Genomic DNA, 17,671 nt, shown 5'->3' with positions numbered 1-17,671 from the left:
CGTCATCAACCACCCTTTTTGAAGATATGAAATATTTTAAGCTGCTGACGAAATTTTGCTGACAAGGGGGGGGGGGTCAAAAATGGCTAAAAATCTGCTTAAGTAATACTTGAATGGCCCCTTATCAAAATATGAAAAAAAGATGGCCTACTGCTAGTTGATCTGATAGGTTGAGGGATGAGAAACATGTTCAGTTAAGAAGTTAGCTTTACAATATAAGGTTATATAGGTAATACAATACAAGGTATATTTACACTATACAATTACATGGTTACAATAATTGTAGTGATTACAATCTGAAAAGGTGACCTGTTTTGCCAATAAAGAACAGTGTAAAATTTCATCAAGATCAGTCAACATCTTTTGTTCCCCCCCCCCCTTTCACTCAAAAATGTGAAAAATTTCATTAGAAACAAGAATAATCCTGAATACTATGGAGAAGAAACATATTTTGATTGGCAAAAGATGTTATTTATGAATGAACAGTAAAATTGCCCAAAGTGAGAGAGAAAAATTTCCTCTTCTCACTTGGAAAATTTCAATCTTGCTTTCTCAAATATGTATATCTCAAAAATTTCAGATGTCATCCAAGCATATCTATAGCTTTTGTAATACATAAGTAGAGCTTTCAGGTCATAGCAGGATTATGTACAGTAGACAAATGGGTTATCGACCTGGGCTGTGTTATCAATCTTGCACACTAGAGCAATTTCAACCCCCCCCCCCCCTAAGATTCTCGCTCCCTCTTTTTTCTCTAGAGTCCCCATAACCCTGTAATGAACCCTGTAGGTAACCCTGTGAACAAAAATTTTGTTTGGTTCATTTTTCTCCTTTCCTTTATCTCACCAATAACTTTTTTTCTTTTCTCTTCCTAGTTTTATGAATAAAAAAAATAGTATTACATATATAGGGAAAGGGTGGCTAGGAGAGAGAGAATAAAAAACCTGTCCCTTAAAGTTTTTCCTTTCATTTCCAACAATAATACTTTTTTTGAGGTTTATTTCTATTTCAACTGCACAGTCCAAATTCATTGCCAAAAGCCTGTATGTAAAGGGGTTAATGAGTGGTACACTTAGCACTTTTAGTTAACCTCCCAGCTGAGATTTCAATGCTGAATTAATGAATTACAATGTGTATGCATTTTCACCATGAGTTCACAAGCTCTCATTCTGTTGTTTTTCTTCTTATTACCTGGCTCTGAAACAAATTCTTTGGAAAACACTGAATTCTTAGGTAGTACAAGTCCAAAAATTTAGATTGATATTAATTCTATATACTTTGCTATAGAATTAAGATTCAAAATAATTTTTTTCCCCTTAATGTCTAAAATTTAGGAAACTAAAAAGGGAAATACAAAATATATATAAAATAAATAGAATAATGATAATTAGTGTTTTATAGAAATGACATTTAGAACATGTTAATGACGATTAATATTTGTCAACAGCACACAAACAGAGACAGCCAACAACACAAATTCCTCAGCACTTTTTCATAGAGGACTTTTCAACTATATCTTATATACTGCTCTGCTAGAAAAGCCATCCCCCAATCTATGTTTATTCTAGTTTTTACCATTGTATGCCCTTCTTTATCTCCATATTCTGAGTAATCAAACATTCTGCTTGCATATTCTATGCGATATTCACGCACAAACTCTTGTGTGAACGGGCGCCCTTGAGTAGCAATAGCAGTAATGTTCAGTTTTTGCCCCAAGTCAATAGTCACAAATTGGCTGAAATCTGATGACTTTGCCGTCCAAGCAGAATTTCCTAAAATTTAAAATAACAACTCAAAAAAAATATAAAAACAAAAACAAATATAAACATAAATTTGATGAAAATATAAATCAAAATATAATAAATTAAATCAAAATATAATAAATTAAATCAAAATATAATAAATTAAATCAAAATATAATAAATTAAATCAAAATATAATAAATTAAATCAAAATATAATAAATTAAATCAAAATGGTTGAAATCAAAATAATCAATTTTAAACAAAAACTTGATGCATTCAAGAAATTCAAAAAGAACAATTAACAAAAACATTAACTGAAATTGAGAACTAAAGCTTTTCTTTCTGTGAAATGTTTCATACATCTTCAACTTTGTATCCATTCATTCAGGTATGCTATAAGAATAAATACATAGATGGATACACAGAAGGGGGAGGGAAAAAATTCTGTTATTGGCATAGACGGGAGGGTGGAGGTGAACATCCCCCCCTTTCACTATAACCTCTGTGATTTACCTCCACCCCTCTTGAAGAGCCTGTATCAGATTATGCCTAAATAAGGGTCTGTTCATGGCTCTCACTGAACCTGCCTCTGCTTTACAGGTTGCTTAAGATTATTAAGATTAAATTTTTTTTTGTTTAAGAGATTTTTCTTTAAGCAAAAACTAACAAGTTGCTTTCATTGATCACTTTGAAGTAATTTTTAACTTTTTAATTGAAGTATATTTCATTGACATGTTTTTGACGTGAATGTCTTTTAAATCATCATCTTTCAGACTAAACCAGTTGAATATCGGAAAAGTTGGGGTAACAAAGGCTAATGGTAATTTATCATGATAATTTTTCTGCAAGAGGGCTAATTAGACCGGGACCTACAATTCATTGTCAATTCCGAATGGCATCCTTTTATTTTTATACTCATAGAGAGGTTGGTGCACTAATCCCTACATGTAAGACTCCCTGTGGTAGTAATATTTTTCTGTGGTCATGTCACCATTTCTGGTGTACCCCACGTCAGGAAAGTTTCTGACAAGGATGAACCAGGTATCAAACTTGCCACACCTCTAAACATCCCTTAGTACTTCAGGCGAGGATCTTGTTTACCTGGACTAACACACCCCTCATATCTCGAAAAGTTTAACCTTTTAATGGCCAATGTTCCCAATTGGGAACATTAGTTTTATAAATTTGAAAAAAAATATTTTTCTTACATGAAAGCAGACACTTGATTTTTTTTTTCCTGAATGCACGAGATTCCAAACTTAATTTACAAAACAAAAATTTCATTCATTTCAGCATTTATGCCATAAATTTAATTTTTTTAAATCACCTATTTTTAAGGAAGAATAAAATTTAATTTTTTGTTTTGATTTCAATGTTGTTTCTATGGACATGAGCAAATCCAGAAAACATGCAAGAAATCTTTTTTCACAAATTTTATGGTTGATATCTCTAGACTAAAGGATCAGAAGAGGAAATATAAAAAAAAATTTAGAAAATCAATTTTAGAAAATCAAATCGTGCAAACATTTTTTATGTCTATAGATAGATCTCATCAAGAAAAAAGTAAATAGCATTTTCTTTAGTATTGAATTGTTTTCTGGTTTGAGTAATTGCACTGAAAAGCTGGAATAACAAAATTCTTTATTATGCAAGTGTTTTTGGTGTGGATTTTGGTCAGTCAGTGGCTATGGACTGATCTACGGTGTATTTACTTGCTGATAAAAATTCAATGGTACCTCATTATTTTTGATAAATCTCCTCAAAATGGGAAAAATACAAAAATGGCTGAAAACAAAACCAAATACTCTCCTAAATGAGCATGTGGGCAAAAAACTTTTATCACAAATCCAAGATGGCAGTTCTTCACTGGAACAAGAGAATTTTTAAAACAAAAATCTGGTAGCTGATACGAACTAACATGAACACGAATCAAGGAAAAAAAAGATAACACTGAAGAGATTAATCAGAGACAAAAAAAAACATGCTAATGAAATCACAGAGAATGAGGAAAAACACAAAAATGGTGACCTTGAAAAGTCCTTACGTGTGAACAAATGAATGAAGTCCAGTGTCTAATGACGTGTACCTACGTATATGGTCCGACAGAATAGCTTTGACAAGTTGCTGTTGAAGGGAAAGAGGGGAACAGGCGTCAACATGCGATGATGGCGAGCCGTCAAAAGATAGTAACCCTTACAGTGGCGATCCTGAGATATCTCAAACTTTATCTGCTTTATTTTGGTCACTCCGAAATATCTCGGGTTCTTAACACGCTTTTATTTTCAATGTGAGTTATAATGTGGATTAGGAAAATTTAAGAAACCGCTTAAAGGGTTAATACCCTTTTTACCCCTTCTCCTGCTGTGTGTGTGTGGTTTGTTTTTAGTTTTCACAGATGCTGCTGAAGTGCTATGGTGCATCAAGTAACCAGAATTTTAGAAAAGGGTGCACACAAATTTTGTTCACGCCTCCCATGGGATGTGTTATATTTAAGAGCTGAGGAAAAAGTACTGAGGGAAAAACAACAGTACTCACATACTTTTTATTTCTTTCTTCCCACAAGCCTACCATAATCATGTTATCTTTTGACCTTAAAAAAGTAGTTTTACACAACTTAAAGAACAAAGGAGGTGCTGTACTGTATTGGTAACAGGCTATTGAAGAAAATATGTTCATTTTTCCCACACTGACCAATACAAAAATATTTTTACGTATGAAAACAGGACAAAAAAATTCAATATGTCAAACCGATAATTTCACACATTTCCCCCCTTGCTTCCCTCTGTAAGAGTTGGGGAACAAATAGTAAAAATCCACTGATAAGGATAGTACCACAACTAAGGAAGTAGGCAGGTCTTAGTGTTCTGGGATGCAAATTCACCCAGGCTTCACCGTTACACAGGCATCAGAACATGTGTCTGACTGACCAAGTAATTTATATCAGCCCTGAATGAGGGGCAATGTACTAAATTTTTCAATTTCTAAGAGTGTTTTCTCTCTTTGTAACATTACATGCATCTGTGATTGGCTGCAGACCACCACAGTTTTAATCCTGTTCATTTTACAATAGACCTAACCACATAATGTTAAATCTGATCAAGTCTTCAATGCGTTGGTATTTAACTGTTGCCAGATTTCTGTTACAATTTTCTTAAAATGCTCCGATATAATATGCAAATCCTTATGTCACTATCTCTCGATGCTGGTTGGTTACGATGGTCCTGCATGACCAGGAAATTTCCTTTTTATTACTGCATGTGTGCTGTGATCAGGGCTCTTTCACTTGCTTGTATTTTAGCAGTCATATCTCATGCTTTACGATCGACCAATCATAAATCGATTGGCAATCGGCCCTGTATAGGATCAAGTCTACAATATTATGATGATAGTGCACATGGTTCCTGATGGAAGTTCATCTTGACAGTGAAGTACATTCAATGAGATCTGCGATTAAGATGTAGTGAAATTATGTTATCTTTGCGAGAGATTGCCATCTACGCTACGAGATGGTATATTGAGATGATGATGAATCACCTTATGATGAATCCCTTGTCTGTTCTCAGCTAGTTTGGGATGTTCGATGCGATATACAGATAATTTCCTCAGTGTGGTGTCTCATGTCATCCAACACCGGAGTAGTGAGAAATCCTTGGAATGGTCGTGTGTGTCATCGAACATCCAGATGGAGACATTCAGATCTTGTCAGCAAGATCGATCATGTCAATAGGCACAGGAAGGTGGTATTAACATATAGACTCCCAGATGTCGTGAACTAAACATGGCTCTTTAGTAGTGCAAGATAGAGGACGATTTTCCTGACTCCCTTGCTATCGACAGTTGGCGAGACATTCATTTTATGAACAATATTGTATAGAATTACTAAATTCTGAACCGTAATTACATTAGTGTTGAATTGATTGTTGAAATTAGAATCACATGTTGAATTTAATAGTTTGTTGTAACTTTCAAACTAAATTGTTAATAAATGTCCGTTCAAGTGGAAAAATTGCATTTGTGTATTTTCTTTACTGTCATCTGTAATATTTTCATGGGAAAACAAAATTATACTGGAAGTGTACTAAAACGGTACACCTTGCGGGTTATATACTGGAAATTATGGTATTTTTACGACTGTCTCTCTGCATTCAAAGCGAGTGTTTTTCAGAATGAATTTATTTTGTTCCCACTAGATACATTCATCTTTGTGAAAAATCATATAGGATCCGTTCGCTCCTTCATATTGTCATAAATTTTCTGAGATCGTAAGGGGAAAAAAATGATTTGTGAAAACTCTAGCTAACATATCCACAGGTTTACCATATAGCTGCTATGTGGCAGTATGATTATCATCGGTACTTGCCAGTCATGACGGTTTAACATTGAGAAAATCTTTATTTGACACCCACGACCGTGTAATGGTGCTTGGCTAAATATGACTTTCTGACTTTGATTTGGCTATGTGTTAAAAAAAAAGTGTTGTCATGACAATCAGTGCATTTACAACGCAAATATGCATTAAATTGCAAAGCCACATTAATTATTTGGAGGGCAGATGGCATCATCTACTTAACGCAAAACACACTCACACATTGCTGCACACACAAGCACACCATTAGGCTTCATCAAAAAAAATCTGTAATAGCTCCCATATTTGGGTGTGGAATATGTAGCAGTAAGGTCCCTTGATGGTGATTGTAGAGAAGGACTTAAAGGGAATTGTGGACCATTAGGGAAGCAAAAAAAAATCATTTAAACTTATGCTGAGACAGGTTTTTCCTGCGTGATGAAAGTTGAAACGTTTTGGCTGGAAATTGCTCTGCACTGATTTATGTGAATCAGAAGATATTATTGGAAGATAAAAAGGTTTTTCAAAATAGAAAATTGATCAGAGTGATTCATTAGCAAATGTGCCCACTTTAATTATATGTTTCAGATTTATATTATATTGGCGATTCTTATGAAATTGGCCTAAATTGTGTCCACAGAAGTTTATTTTTATCTAGCACAGAATTCTTTTTTTTGTCACTATCTATTTATATTATTTATATTTTTACATTGATCATATTTCAGACACCTGTGTTCTTCCAAAGTGTTTACAATTTTCAACAGGATGGATAAAATGGACGAGTTATTATTACACCGTAAATCAACTGCTTTGACAAGGAGAGACCAATATCGTTTAGTAAGGGACACCTCTAGGTTGTTGTGTAACAGGGAGTTTTTCCTCTAATAGAGTTGTCAATAAATGGAATAGCTTTCCTCCGGGGGTCATGAATTCTAACACTATTGACACATTTAGAAAGTACAATAAACATAGAGATAAATCAAGAAACTATCCATACTTAGATGAGGCAACCATAAATTTTTTTATGGGCAGTATAAATATATACTACATTAATTAAAATATATTATTTTCGAGAAAAAGCTTTTATACTGGGTTGCTGTATTTTAGTTATATTTGACACCCATATTTTTAATGGCCATCTTTTTTCAGCCATCTCATTGGGCAACTTGTCTGTTGTGGCCTTTGAGTTTATATTTCTGTTGTGGCCTTTGAGTTTATATTTCTGTTTCTCACAAGTCACAGTATTTATAATTTTTTTATCAATAAATTTGCTTAAACAAATTTTCATTTCTTAAAGAAATTTCCTTCTCCTGGCTGTTTTCAGCCCATTTTTCAAATTTTAAAATGATAGCTTTGTCTTAAAACAAAAAATATACTTTTTTTTTCAATAACACATATTTTTAGGATCAATATACTTTGGTGGTACCACTCCAACCTCTGAGACGTCTCTCAACACATTTGCATAAAGGAAGCTGATGAGACTCGTACCTAACACCGATAAAAAATCTGGTTTCTAAAAAATCCTAATCCAAAATTTTGGCATTTATTTCTTTTTTCAACGCATTTAAGGAATGTATTTTTTTGCTAAGACGTATTTTCTAGAAGTTCAAATTTGTTCATAATATATTTTTGTTAAAAAAAACATTAAGCTTGATGTTAGCGTTTGAAAACAACTTGTGTGGAGTAAGATCTTTACCGATTGGGGTGTTTAGTTCATGAAACATCGAATCCGAACACTTTTATATTTCATCTTTTTCATAATTTTAAATATTACACTGCTCAAAACAATTAGGGGAGCACATGGTTTTAACAAAATTATGCAAAGATGTATACCGATAAGTAACATAAAATGAATCATAGAGCTCGTCTGGTGGAGAACATGCTTGAAGCTGAAACAATACAGCGTATGGAATGGCCAGCGTGCTCTCCTGACCTGAATCCGGACGACGCATTGCTGCACGACCAAGGCCGCCTGTTACTGTCCGAGACTTGCAGATTGCACTTCTTGAGGAGTGGAACAGTATTCCCCAAAGTCTGATCGATAACCTCATCGCATCCATGGCAAACAGGTGTGCAGCAGTCTTAGCTGTTCGAGGAGACCACACGCCCTATTAAAACTCATGCATCATGTCTAAACAGTACTTTTTTTTATCGTTTACATATAACCAAATTGTTGCCCTAAATCATCTTTTCATGTTTTTTCCATATTTTCAAAGAATTAAAGCTTAATTCCAATTTTTTTTACGTCTTTTTTCTGTATTGCGCATTGATACGCGTGTACTATCCATTGTATGCCAATACGTGGCTGTCTCGCACGGTTTTCTTCACTTTTTTGCTTGCTCCCCTACTTGTTTTGAGCAGTGTATTTATCAATAGTTGATAGCCAAATGAAAATTTTCCCCAGATATTTTCTTTTTCATTTGTGACATTTGGAAAACATAGGTTCAAGTCCTACACCACCCGTTCCAACCTATCAAATTTTGTGTTGAAAAGGTTAAGAAGAATGTAGCCATCACTTGAATTTCCTTTTAAATCAAAATTGTAAATCAATTCACGAACTAGATTTATTCAGGAAAAAAAGGACGAGTGTTTTTATTAAATATTCTTCTCTCGACTCTTTTTGTGAGGAAATATATAATTTATTATTATTTATATATTCTCACATAATTATTCACAGGAAATTATTTTCACTTTACCTCATGTTTCAGTTTTGAGGCTTCTATTATTTCTGAAAAGCACATGTTTTCAACATGCTCACAGTTAGTGTTTAAAACATGTAAATTGTGCTCTGATGTAAAATAAAACATTTCAAATAATTCATCATTTCAGTAACTTCAAAATTAAATATACCATGTAATTTGATCTTATCTCGTCCCCTATCATTTGATATAGATGTTGAAACAATAACTTTCGCCTCTTCCACAAGGGGTTCATCACAGGAATCTGAAATAACCATTAAAAGTATCAAATGTCAATAATGAAAGAAACTTATAAAGTGAAAAGAAATTATGAATGATACCTGCAGGCTAATATATGCAAAACGGACGAATAAAATCTGAAATAATTTTTTTAAATAGAAATTATAGCTGCAAAACTGAAAATTTTAAAATACACAAATACTGCTAAGTATAGTTAGGGTAAATTCTTGATATAAGGCATACTACTGTTTAACAACTATTTTTCAATGTGAGACCCTATCTGGCATAAGCTGTCTATGCGAATGGTCGAACAAAATTATGCTCTTGTGCTTCAATCTTAAAAAGTTGTTGTAATATTTATTTTAAACGTGTAATCAGTTTTAAAGATTTATAGGACGTCTTACATTTATATTGTGCTAAATTAATGTTCAGTGCTTTTTAATTGGAGAAATGAATGTAACTTTTGAAGGACAGAGTTGAATGGCGTTGCACCCACATTAGTGGTGTAAAGAATGTGATTATGTGTGTTCACCAAGTGTATTGGATATCTAACCACTACACAGGGTGTAACTTAGGACCTCAGTATTACACTGAGCGGAAAAAAAGGTCAAAAGGCACCCCTGGAGGTGGACTATAGAAGGGTAAGCCTAAAGCTACTGGAACTATTTGTTTACATATTGTGAGCTTGTTTTTGTTCACTTGTAAACCGTGAGCAGTCTCGTGAGTTTGGTTAGGGGCGGTTCAAGTATTACGTCATCATCGATAGGGGGGGGGGGTTTCAGATTTGCTGACTTTTGATGACAAGGGAGGAGGGGGGTTTGGATAATGCTTACGTCATCAACCACCCCTTATGAAAATATGAGTTAGGATTCAGAGGGGCAGAGCTGATGACGAAATTTTGCTGACAAGGGGAGGGGAGAGGGTAAAAAAAAGCTAAAAATTTGCTTACGCAATACTTGAATGGCCCCTTACGGATATAACTTATGAGAGGAAATTGAAGGATGTCTGATGAGCGCCCTGTCGTCACTGAGTATAGAAACTCTTTCAACAGTAAATTCTATGAATATTTGAAGGAAATGTGCAATTTGTTTTATGCTATGTGTGACAATAATTCATCTGGATCTTATAAAAAGAATAGTTTTAATTTCTTATCTTCCGGGTTAACCAAGATGTATGAAGATGCGCATCCAATGGAAAGGGAAAAAAAGTCTGTTTATCTGTTAATATTGGTGATAATTTTTCTCACGATGTCAGCTCTAATTTTCTTGCTTTATTAAACTTAATCAAAAGTAGTTTTCTTAAACTTCAGAACCAACTAACAATGTGAGATAGATGGCTTTTTCTCATCCTGAGATATTAAGGAAACAGTTATTTTCCGGATATTATGCTGAGGTGAACTCTGAAAGAAAAGTCATCACGTCTCCGCCGGGACTCGAGCCCAGGCCCTCTTGCATACCGGGCAAGCATGCTACCATCTACACCACTGAATGAATGAACGCCAGGGGCTCTGCCACCAGACTTATCCCATTGCCGAGATCTCTTCCAACCCAGCTTCGTGGCAGAGTCTGGAACAAAGTGAGTGCACCTAACAGTCTGAGTGTGTAGCTAGTGTTGTGCTTGATATTTCAGTGCTGCTATCTATACTTCAAATTGTGAGTGACGTGTAATGATTTAATATTTGTTACGTTGTAGGCCTGTTGCTCTCTGTGGCGAGACTTTTAATGGGGAGATCGGCTCGCATTTGCGCCTTGAAGTTGGAAACCACAGAAAACCAACTTCAGCCGACCACCACTGTGGCGCCGATGGGGTATATCTACACCAGTGGAGACATGACCCTGTCTTCCCTATTTCACGCCCTGTGGCGTGAGGCGTTGAAGTAGAGGCATTAGTAGCCTCTCTTAACTTCAGGTCGATATGGTATATATTTATAATGCTTTGGTTTTCCAATCGAAGCTGTATTTAAATGCGCAAAACAAATGCTTTGGGTATGAAGTCCTGTCAGCTCTGCTTTGGTTGAAAATACTCTTTAAAACTCTGTGAATTTATACACCGAGCTTTTTTCAAAAGAAATTTTTAGGTGAAAATAAATGAGTTTAATTAGTGTATTAACAGATTCTGCATGAGAATTTTTACATGAAAATAAAATTTTGGCCAGATCAGAAAATTTAAAATATCAAAATAGGTTTTTTTCCTCAGTAATTATCATTCTGAATATAAAACCCTTTAATCTACATAAAGTGTTTTGTTATTTAGCATATCTATCAGGTTAAAAAACTATTTGACAACATTGACAAAAGTTTTTATCTGTTTTAATACTGATTTAGTTTCTGACGCCTAAAACCTAACTCTGATGCCCTATCATATATATTTTGAATAAGCAGCTCTATTCCACTTAGCAAATTGAGCACAGGTAATGAGTAGCTTAGATAAATAAACCATAAAATTATATTTTATATGTTCTAAACTGTTATGTTGAAAAATTTAAAATGGCATATTATAATTAATATTGTTTTAATTATTGTAATAAATTAATGTTTAAAAATAAAACATTGTAATATACGAAAATAAGTTTTTCATCATGTTATATACCTATTGTGTTCAAAACATTATCAAAAAGCATTCATTTAGGTTTGACATTTTAAACCTGTTTTTGATGCTTGTCATGTCAAAAACTGACAAGCGTAATTTTTTTTTTGGACGTCAAAAACTCAGCCCTGGCCGTAAATAAAAAAACATTATAGACATCGAAGTTTGAATTAGTGTATACAGCTCTTCTGAGCAGAGTACAAGAAAAGAGTGAAAAATACGTGAAAAAAAAGAGCAAAAAAAAGATGGGATCGGCAAAAGACCTAATACAATGAGGGTATGTCGTTCCAAGAAGATTGCAGACATCTCTGCTACAATCTGGGCGGTACAAAGCAATCAGCCTCACAAACAGGACTCCATGTCCTGCTGTGCGAAAGCGGACAAAGAAAAAATAACCTGAAGGTTTTTTAATCATAAAGACCAAGCATTTTTTAAGTAGTTTTGTGTCAACACCTTGAACCGCCAGTCAGTGTTAAAATAGGAAATTCCAAACAAGATTCGAAAAAAATATCATTGTAGAGGTATTTATTTCCAACTGCCATTGTAGCAAGGTTTTACTGTAGGCCAATATACAAATTCTGTCGCGTATGTAAGGTTTTCTTGTTGGGGGAAGACATTCAAAGTTCTTTACCCTGCTGACAGGGTTTTTTTTACTGTAAAAATGCACCATAATCAGGCACAGGGTTTACAGAATTTTTCAAGGGGGGTCCACAAAAAATCCTGGAATGGGGGTTCAGCACTAGCATACGGGAGCCATGCCATTGCGACAGAAAATATTCTTGTTTCTAGTATGGTTCCAGGCCATTGCCGTAGTGTGCCTTCTTGGGACTGACTTTTGCTTGGGGCCCCCTCTTGAAAGGATTATTATTAGGCAAAACAAATATTAACTTTTGTGGGGGCCCAGAGGCATTGCCCTGGTTGGCCCAGCCTAGTTACGGCTGTTCCAGCCACCTTAAGTTTTCTCAACACTGCCGTCGTTAAAGTGCTGCTCATATCAGATGTAAGTGTGATGTCATGTGAATTTTTACTATCAGAAATTTTTTATGCCTAGGCCAGGGGTCGACAAATCGAAAAAATACTTGGGAGCCGGCTCAATTTCTTAGGAACTACGAATGATATTTCGCAAAAAAAAAAAAAATGTCCTAAATGCTTTCTTGTAGTGTAATGAAATCACAAAATTTTGTGTTGCCCTCAGAATCATAACTTACAAAATTTACTCCAATTTTGCAACTACATTCAGAAAATTTTAGATGCCAATAGCGATTTTTTTAATTGCCACGGCAACCCGGTGCTACGACCCAGGTGAATCACATCCCTTGCACCCTCACTTAAAAGCCACCTCTGGTAGTAAGGATTTCTCAGAGAGTCCTTCTCACATTCTAACACAATGTTCTCGACCCTTAATTACTTAAATCTGCCATTCTTTTAAACTTGTCACCCTGGGCTACGGCTGCCCTTTCCCTGTAAATACACCTCTGTTTAGATGGATTAACAAATTATGATCCTAATAATAATTAAATACATACAAATGTTCATATTTGCCAAATTACCCGACTAGGTATTGATTCGTTCCGTGGTCAATAATCCAAATGAGAAAGAACAAACTACTGGAAGTTCAAAAATGATGTAATTAACTATGATTTAATTCGAGATACCATAAAGATCAATATCTAATTCAGTCAAAATATTTTAAAATTTCTTATTCATTGAGGTATAATATAGAGATGGTTTGATATCTATCTCATTAAAAGTAATAATAACAAACCACTGAATCAACACAAGCACGTGTGGTGATAAAACAAGGCGTTGTCAAATTGGTATACTTACCATCCGAATTAGTGGATCGGAATGCAAGGACGAAGATACAACAAAATATAAACATATTCATGATGGACAGATTAATTACAAAATTTGACCGGTTCAACTAATTAACTCAGATCAATCAATCATGCTGTGAAAAATCGACAAGATTCATAACGGTTGTAAGCACACATGAAACACGACACACTCAAAACCGCCAATATTTTCTACCTGTTCCGTTTAAGCATAACACAGACACACCCAACACCTGCCCGCCGCTTTTAACCTCTTGTTTTGTTGCGTTAGGGAATCGGGGAGGAACGAAACGGAAAACAAAATGCGTTCACAAGTGTCTTGTATTTTGCATGACGTCATAGTAACGTAATGAATGAGAGGAGTCCTAAACATCAGTGACTTTTCTATGAATTGACCATATTTTTCTTGAGAAAAATATGCATTCAGTCATTGCCACCGTGATTCAAAGCATTGCTACCGTGCATTTGCCACTGAGCTATAAGTAAAGTAAAATATTTACTTATAGCTCAGTGGCATTTGCCACCATCGAGCTTATATTACTGGAGGGAGCATCCGGCCACCGCGACGTCGTCTACATCTATTGCAAGGAAACCGCATGACTCGGTGAAAACAAACACGATCCCCTATACAGATCAATGCTAAAATTACCGATTTTAGCATAGAAATGCGGAAATTTAGTAAGGTTTTCCGCAGCATCAATAATTTTTAAAATTGAATTGAATTTTTGATTTTCGAAATATTGAGTTCGCTTAGAAATACGAAGCCCAGAAAATGAAATATAAAATAATGAGCCAGACCCATGGCCCCCCACATCCTGGAGTAGGGCCCTAGGCTGGGATCTTTTGCGGGCCCCCGGACCAGACTTTCACGGGTCCTCTTATGACGTATTTACAGCGTGAAAAAACAAAAAATAAAGAAAATCGTTCCGGGCCCCAGGGCTGGAGACTTGCCAGCCCACCCCTTGTGGGGGCCATGGCCAGACCCACTTTTGAGATGGATATCCATGCAATAACATTTCAGCTTTTTATTTATATCTTCTCAAGCACGAAAATGAAAATTAATGTCTCCGTATTGTCTTATATTATCCAATTGCATCAATCCATATAGTTTATGTAATAATCACTTTAAACTGCTAATAATAACATTTAATGAACACAAAAACATGGACGGTTATATAACACAAACGAGCACCATTGCTATCCCAACATCGACTGCTACTCTTATAAATACACATAGGGGTCATTCAAGTATTACGTCATCATCGAGGGGGGGAGGGGGTTTCGGATTTGCTGACTTTTGATGACAAGGGGGTAGAGGGGGTTTGAAAGTTGCTTACGTCATCAACCACCCTTTTGGAAGATATGAAATATTCTAAGCTGATGACGAAATTTTGCTGACAAGGAGGGGGGATCAAAAATGGCTAAAAATCTGCTTACGTTATACTTGAATGGCCCCATATTCTTCTTGGACATGAAGCCCGTGCTGCCATCTGTCAGTCACTTTTTCAGTTAGTAATATTTACAACATTCCTTCTTCCCTAAAGAAAAAAAAAAAACAGTCAGTTAACCAACCTCTTTGGAGGTTGTCTGACCCTTGAAGATCTTCTAACTAGTGCTGACGGTTTCACCTTTGCACATCGGTTGTCTTCGTTCTTCTTCAATCCACTCTCTGCATCTGCATGCTCTGTAGCTGAAGGAACACCGACAGCAGTCGTGTCGACACTGTCTTCTTTACTGCCTCCTTGTTTTGTGACATCTGGTGATAGCATATGGCTTCATCACGGTATAGCTGATCCGCGTGCCTGAAGAGAGAACCTGAAGGTGTTTCAAGATGCACCATGAATCTACCCGTAGTACAATCATGAATTTTGTCTCCCCTTTTTAATGTTGAAGGAGAGGTTAAAGGATGAAATTTGCGCCCCTTCCTTTTAGTCCGGCGCCTGGGGTACCAGGTCCGCCTGCTTTCCCCCTAGTTGCGGTCCTGGTTGCCAGAGGGGATTTTGAGGGCTTTGACACTGGGGGATTATGGATGATACATAGTCATGAAACCAGACTTTGCCCTGGCATCGTTTTCATTCCGTTTGCATTTCATCTCTTCCGAATTACGGTGACCTTTTCAGTGTTGGTTTGATGATTGTCCTTGGTTATACACGGGAGTTGGTGTAAAAGTTCGCACTAGAAATCTTCAGTCTCAGGAACGGATTAATTCACTTTACATTGATTCCTACTGAAAAAAACTTATTTCGGTTTGCGAACAATTCGGCTTACGAACGGATGTCAGAAACGAATTAAGTTCGTAAACCAACTGTATATTGGGATGGCCATGCGTCTCGTATTTTCCAGGACAGTCCCGGTTTTCTCGGTTTTTCAGCCCATCCTGAGTTTTAGCAAAAAAAGTTTTTTAGTCGGAGTCTTCAACTTGTCATTTTCATCGAAAACGTTCATACAGATAATTTGCATAACTCAATAACTTGAGTTGACATTATTTTCAGTGATATATATGTATATTTGTATTTTCACTGACTACTACACGCGGCGACATTTCGAGTGGCTTACTAACGCACCAGACAGAATTTATATTTATTCAGACATAGCGTACTTATTTGTACGAATTATTTGTCATAGTCGTCATTTTAACTCATTCCACCAAGGGGCAAAGAATAGGGTGACCATGCGTCCCGTATTTCCCGGGACAGTCCCGGTTTTTTTTCAATTTTTCACGCCGTCTCGACTTTTTTCTAAAAATGTCCTGGTTTTTCACGTATTTTCAACGAAGCCAACTTGACTTTTTATTCTTCAAATCAACGATTAAAATTATCTTCCCAACTCAGAAATTACATTTCGATAATTACGATTTTCAATAAAAATATTCATCGAACATGTTTGACGTTTTTTTTAATTCACTGCAATTTGCAGTAGCGCTTCACTTCGCGCGATTGGCGACTTTTCTTTGTTTTTAGCAGTATTTGGTGACTTCGCTTTTTTTCGGCATCATTCCTGGCGACAATTGGAAAGGTACCATATCTTCCCGTATTCGGAAACTCAATATCCTGTATTTCTCCCAAGTAAATGTGGTCAGTTTCGCAAAGAACATATACTCAATACAGGGTGCATAGCAAACAGGGCGTATGGCATTTTTACTAGCAAACTGTTGATCCTAGAGTTGTGTATACGGGGGGAAGGGGGGGGGGTCCACGCCCCACAAGGGGGCAATTTGATTTTTTAGGGGAGCAATTCGAGAATGAGTTTTTCTATTAAGATTTCTTTTTTTCAGAAGGATTTTTAAGGAACTTGTCAGAGCCTTCCCCCCCCCCCTATTTTCACTCCAATTCAAATTTATACTTATTGTGTGATGACTTATTTTTTCCCAATGTTTTCTTTGGAAGGGGTTTGACCAGCGGTTCTTAACGTTTTGTGTTCCATAGACAATTTGTGCCAGTAAGATGAAGTCCACAGACTCCATGTGCCAATAAAATAAAGAAAAATTAAAGTTACATGTACCCCTTTACTACATAGTATTTTGTATGTTGAAATAATTGTCAACGAATAAGGAAATACCAGGATATACCAAAAAAATTCCTTATGCATTTTAATACGCTGTGGGTGTTGTCTTCAGAGGATAAGAATATCACGGTGACCGAGTTTTCCGTTTGGATTGATTAAAGCCGGGTTTTCCTAGGAGCAGGTTTTCTATGGTGCTTGCAGCGTAAAACCGCTGATTGGTAAAAACGCTGCACACGGCGCAAAAGTTTTACTCCTAGGAAAACCCGGCTTTACCAACTCTTCAATCTCGGTTGTTCAGCGGAACGAAAGTGAAACATCGTGGCAAGAATGAAGCGAAGTGCCTGCGTGTCTTTTGTAACAACATGATTGGCTGCTTGCGAAATGGAGCTCTCCTATTGGTCTATTCGAATTTTATTTATATACCCCCTCGCAATGAATTTAAGCCATGCCGCTGCGATCGGTGGTGTTGATTTATTGTCGTTTACTAATCTGGATGTGTGTGCCTTCGTACAAGTCTAAATCGGCCATGGATGTCACTTTGTGAAAAACTCGCGCTTCCATGTCATACATTCATAAGCGGCGCACGATTTGGTATTGTTTGTTCTGTCTGCACATGTTCTTTAAATGTATCTATTCATTTCTCTGCACACTACCCATGGCAAATTGTTACTTTGACTGTCGCACCCACATGTAACTTCTCAGGGAAAAGGCCAGAATGCCCAGCCAGCCACATTGGAGA

At 36.1% G+C, this 17,671-nt stretch overlaps 1 protein-coding gene across 2 annotated transcripts in view; it reads right to left on the bottom strand.

Moving 5' to 3' along the window:
* The window catches only part of Nrx-IV (neurexin-4), a 50,529-nt gene extending 36,845 nt beyond the window's left edge, over nucleotides 1–13,684 (bottom strand). Inside the window, exons 1-3 of one of the 2 annotated variants that reach the window (XM_089253935.1) lie at nucleotides 13,421–13,684; nucleotides 8,940–9,032; nucleotides 1,576–1,772 (exon numbers count right to left, since the gene is read on the bottom strand). In XM_089253935.1, coding sequence (XP_089110061.1) covers nucleotides 1,576–1,772; nucleotides 8,940–9,032; nucleotides 13,421–13,481 — 351 coding nt within the window. In that variant the 5' untranslated portion in view covers nucleotides 13,482–13,684. The remainder of the gene's footprint in view (nucleotides 1–1,575; nucleotides 1,773–8,939; nucleotides 9,033–13,420) is intronic. The other variant, XM_089253936.1, reaches the window with a different exon arrangement.
* Nucleotides 13,685–17,671: the final 3,987 nt, after the last annotated feature.

The sequence above is a fragment of the Pholcus phalangioides genome, unplaced genomic scaffold, assembly GCF_987345545.1.
Source record: "Pholcus phalangioides strain wild (caught in Gottingen) unplaced genomic scaffold, Ppha-v1.0 ptg000039l_1, whole genome shotgun sequence".
Classification (NCBI taxonomy): domain Eukaryota; kingdom Metazoa; phylum Arthropoda; class Arachnida; order Araneae; family Pholcidae; genus Pholcus; species Pholcus phalangioides.
The sequence above is the reverse complement of the archived record's forward strand: the minus strand, read 5'-3'. Positions and strand labels throughout refer to the sequence as shown.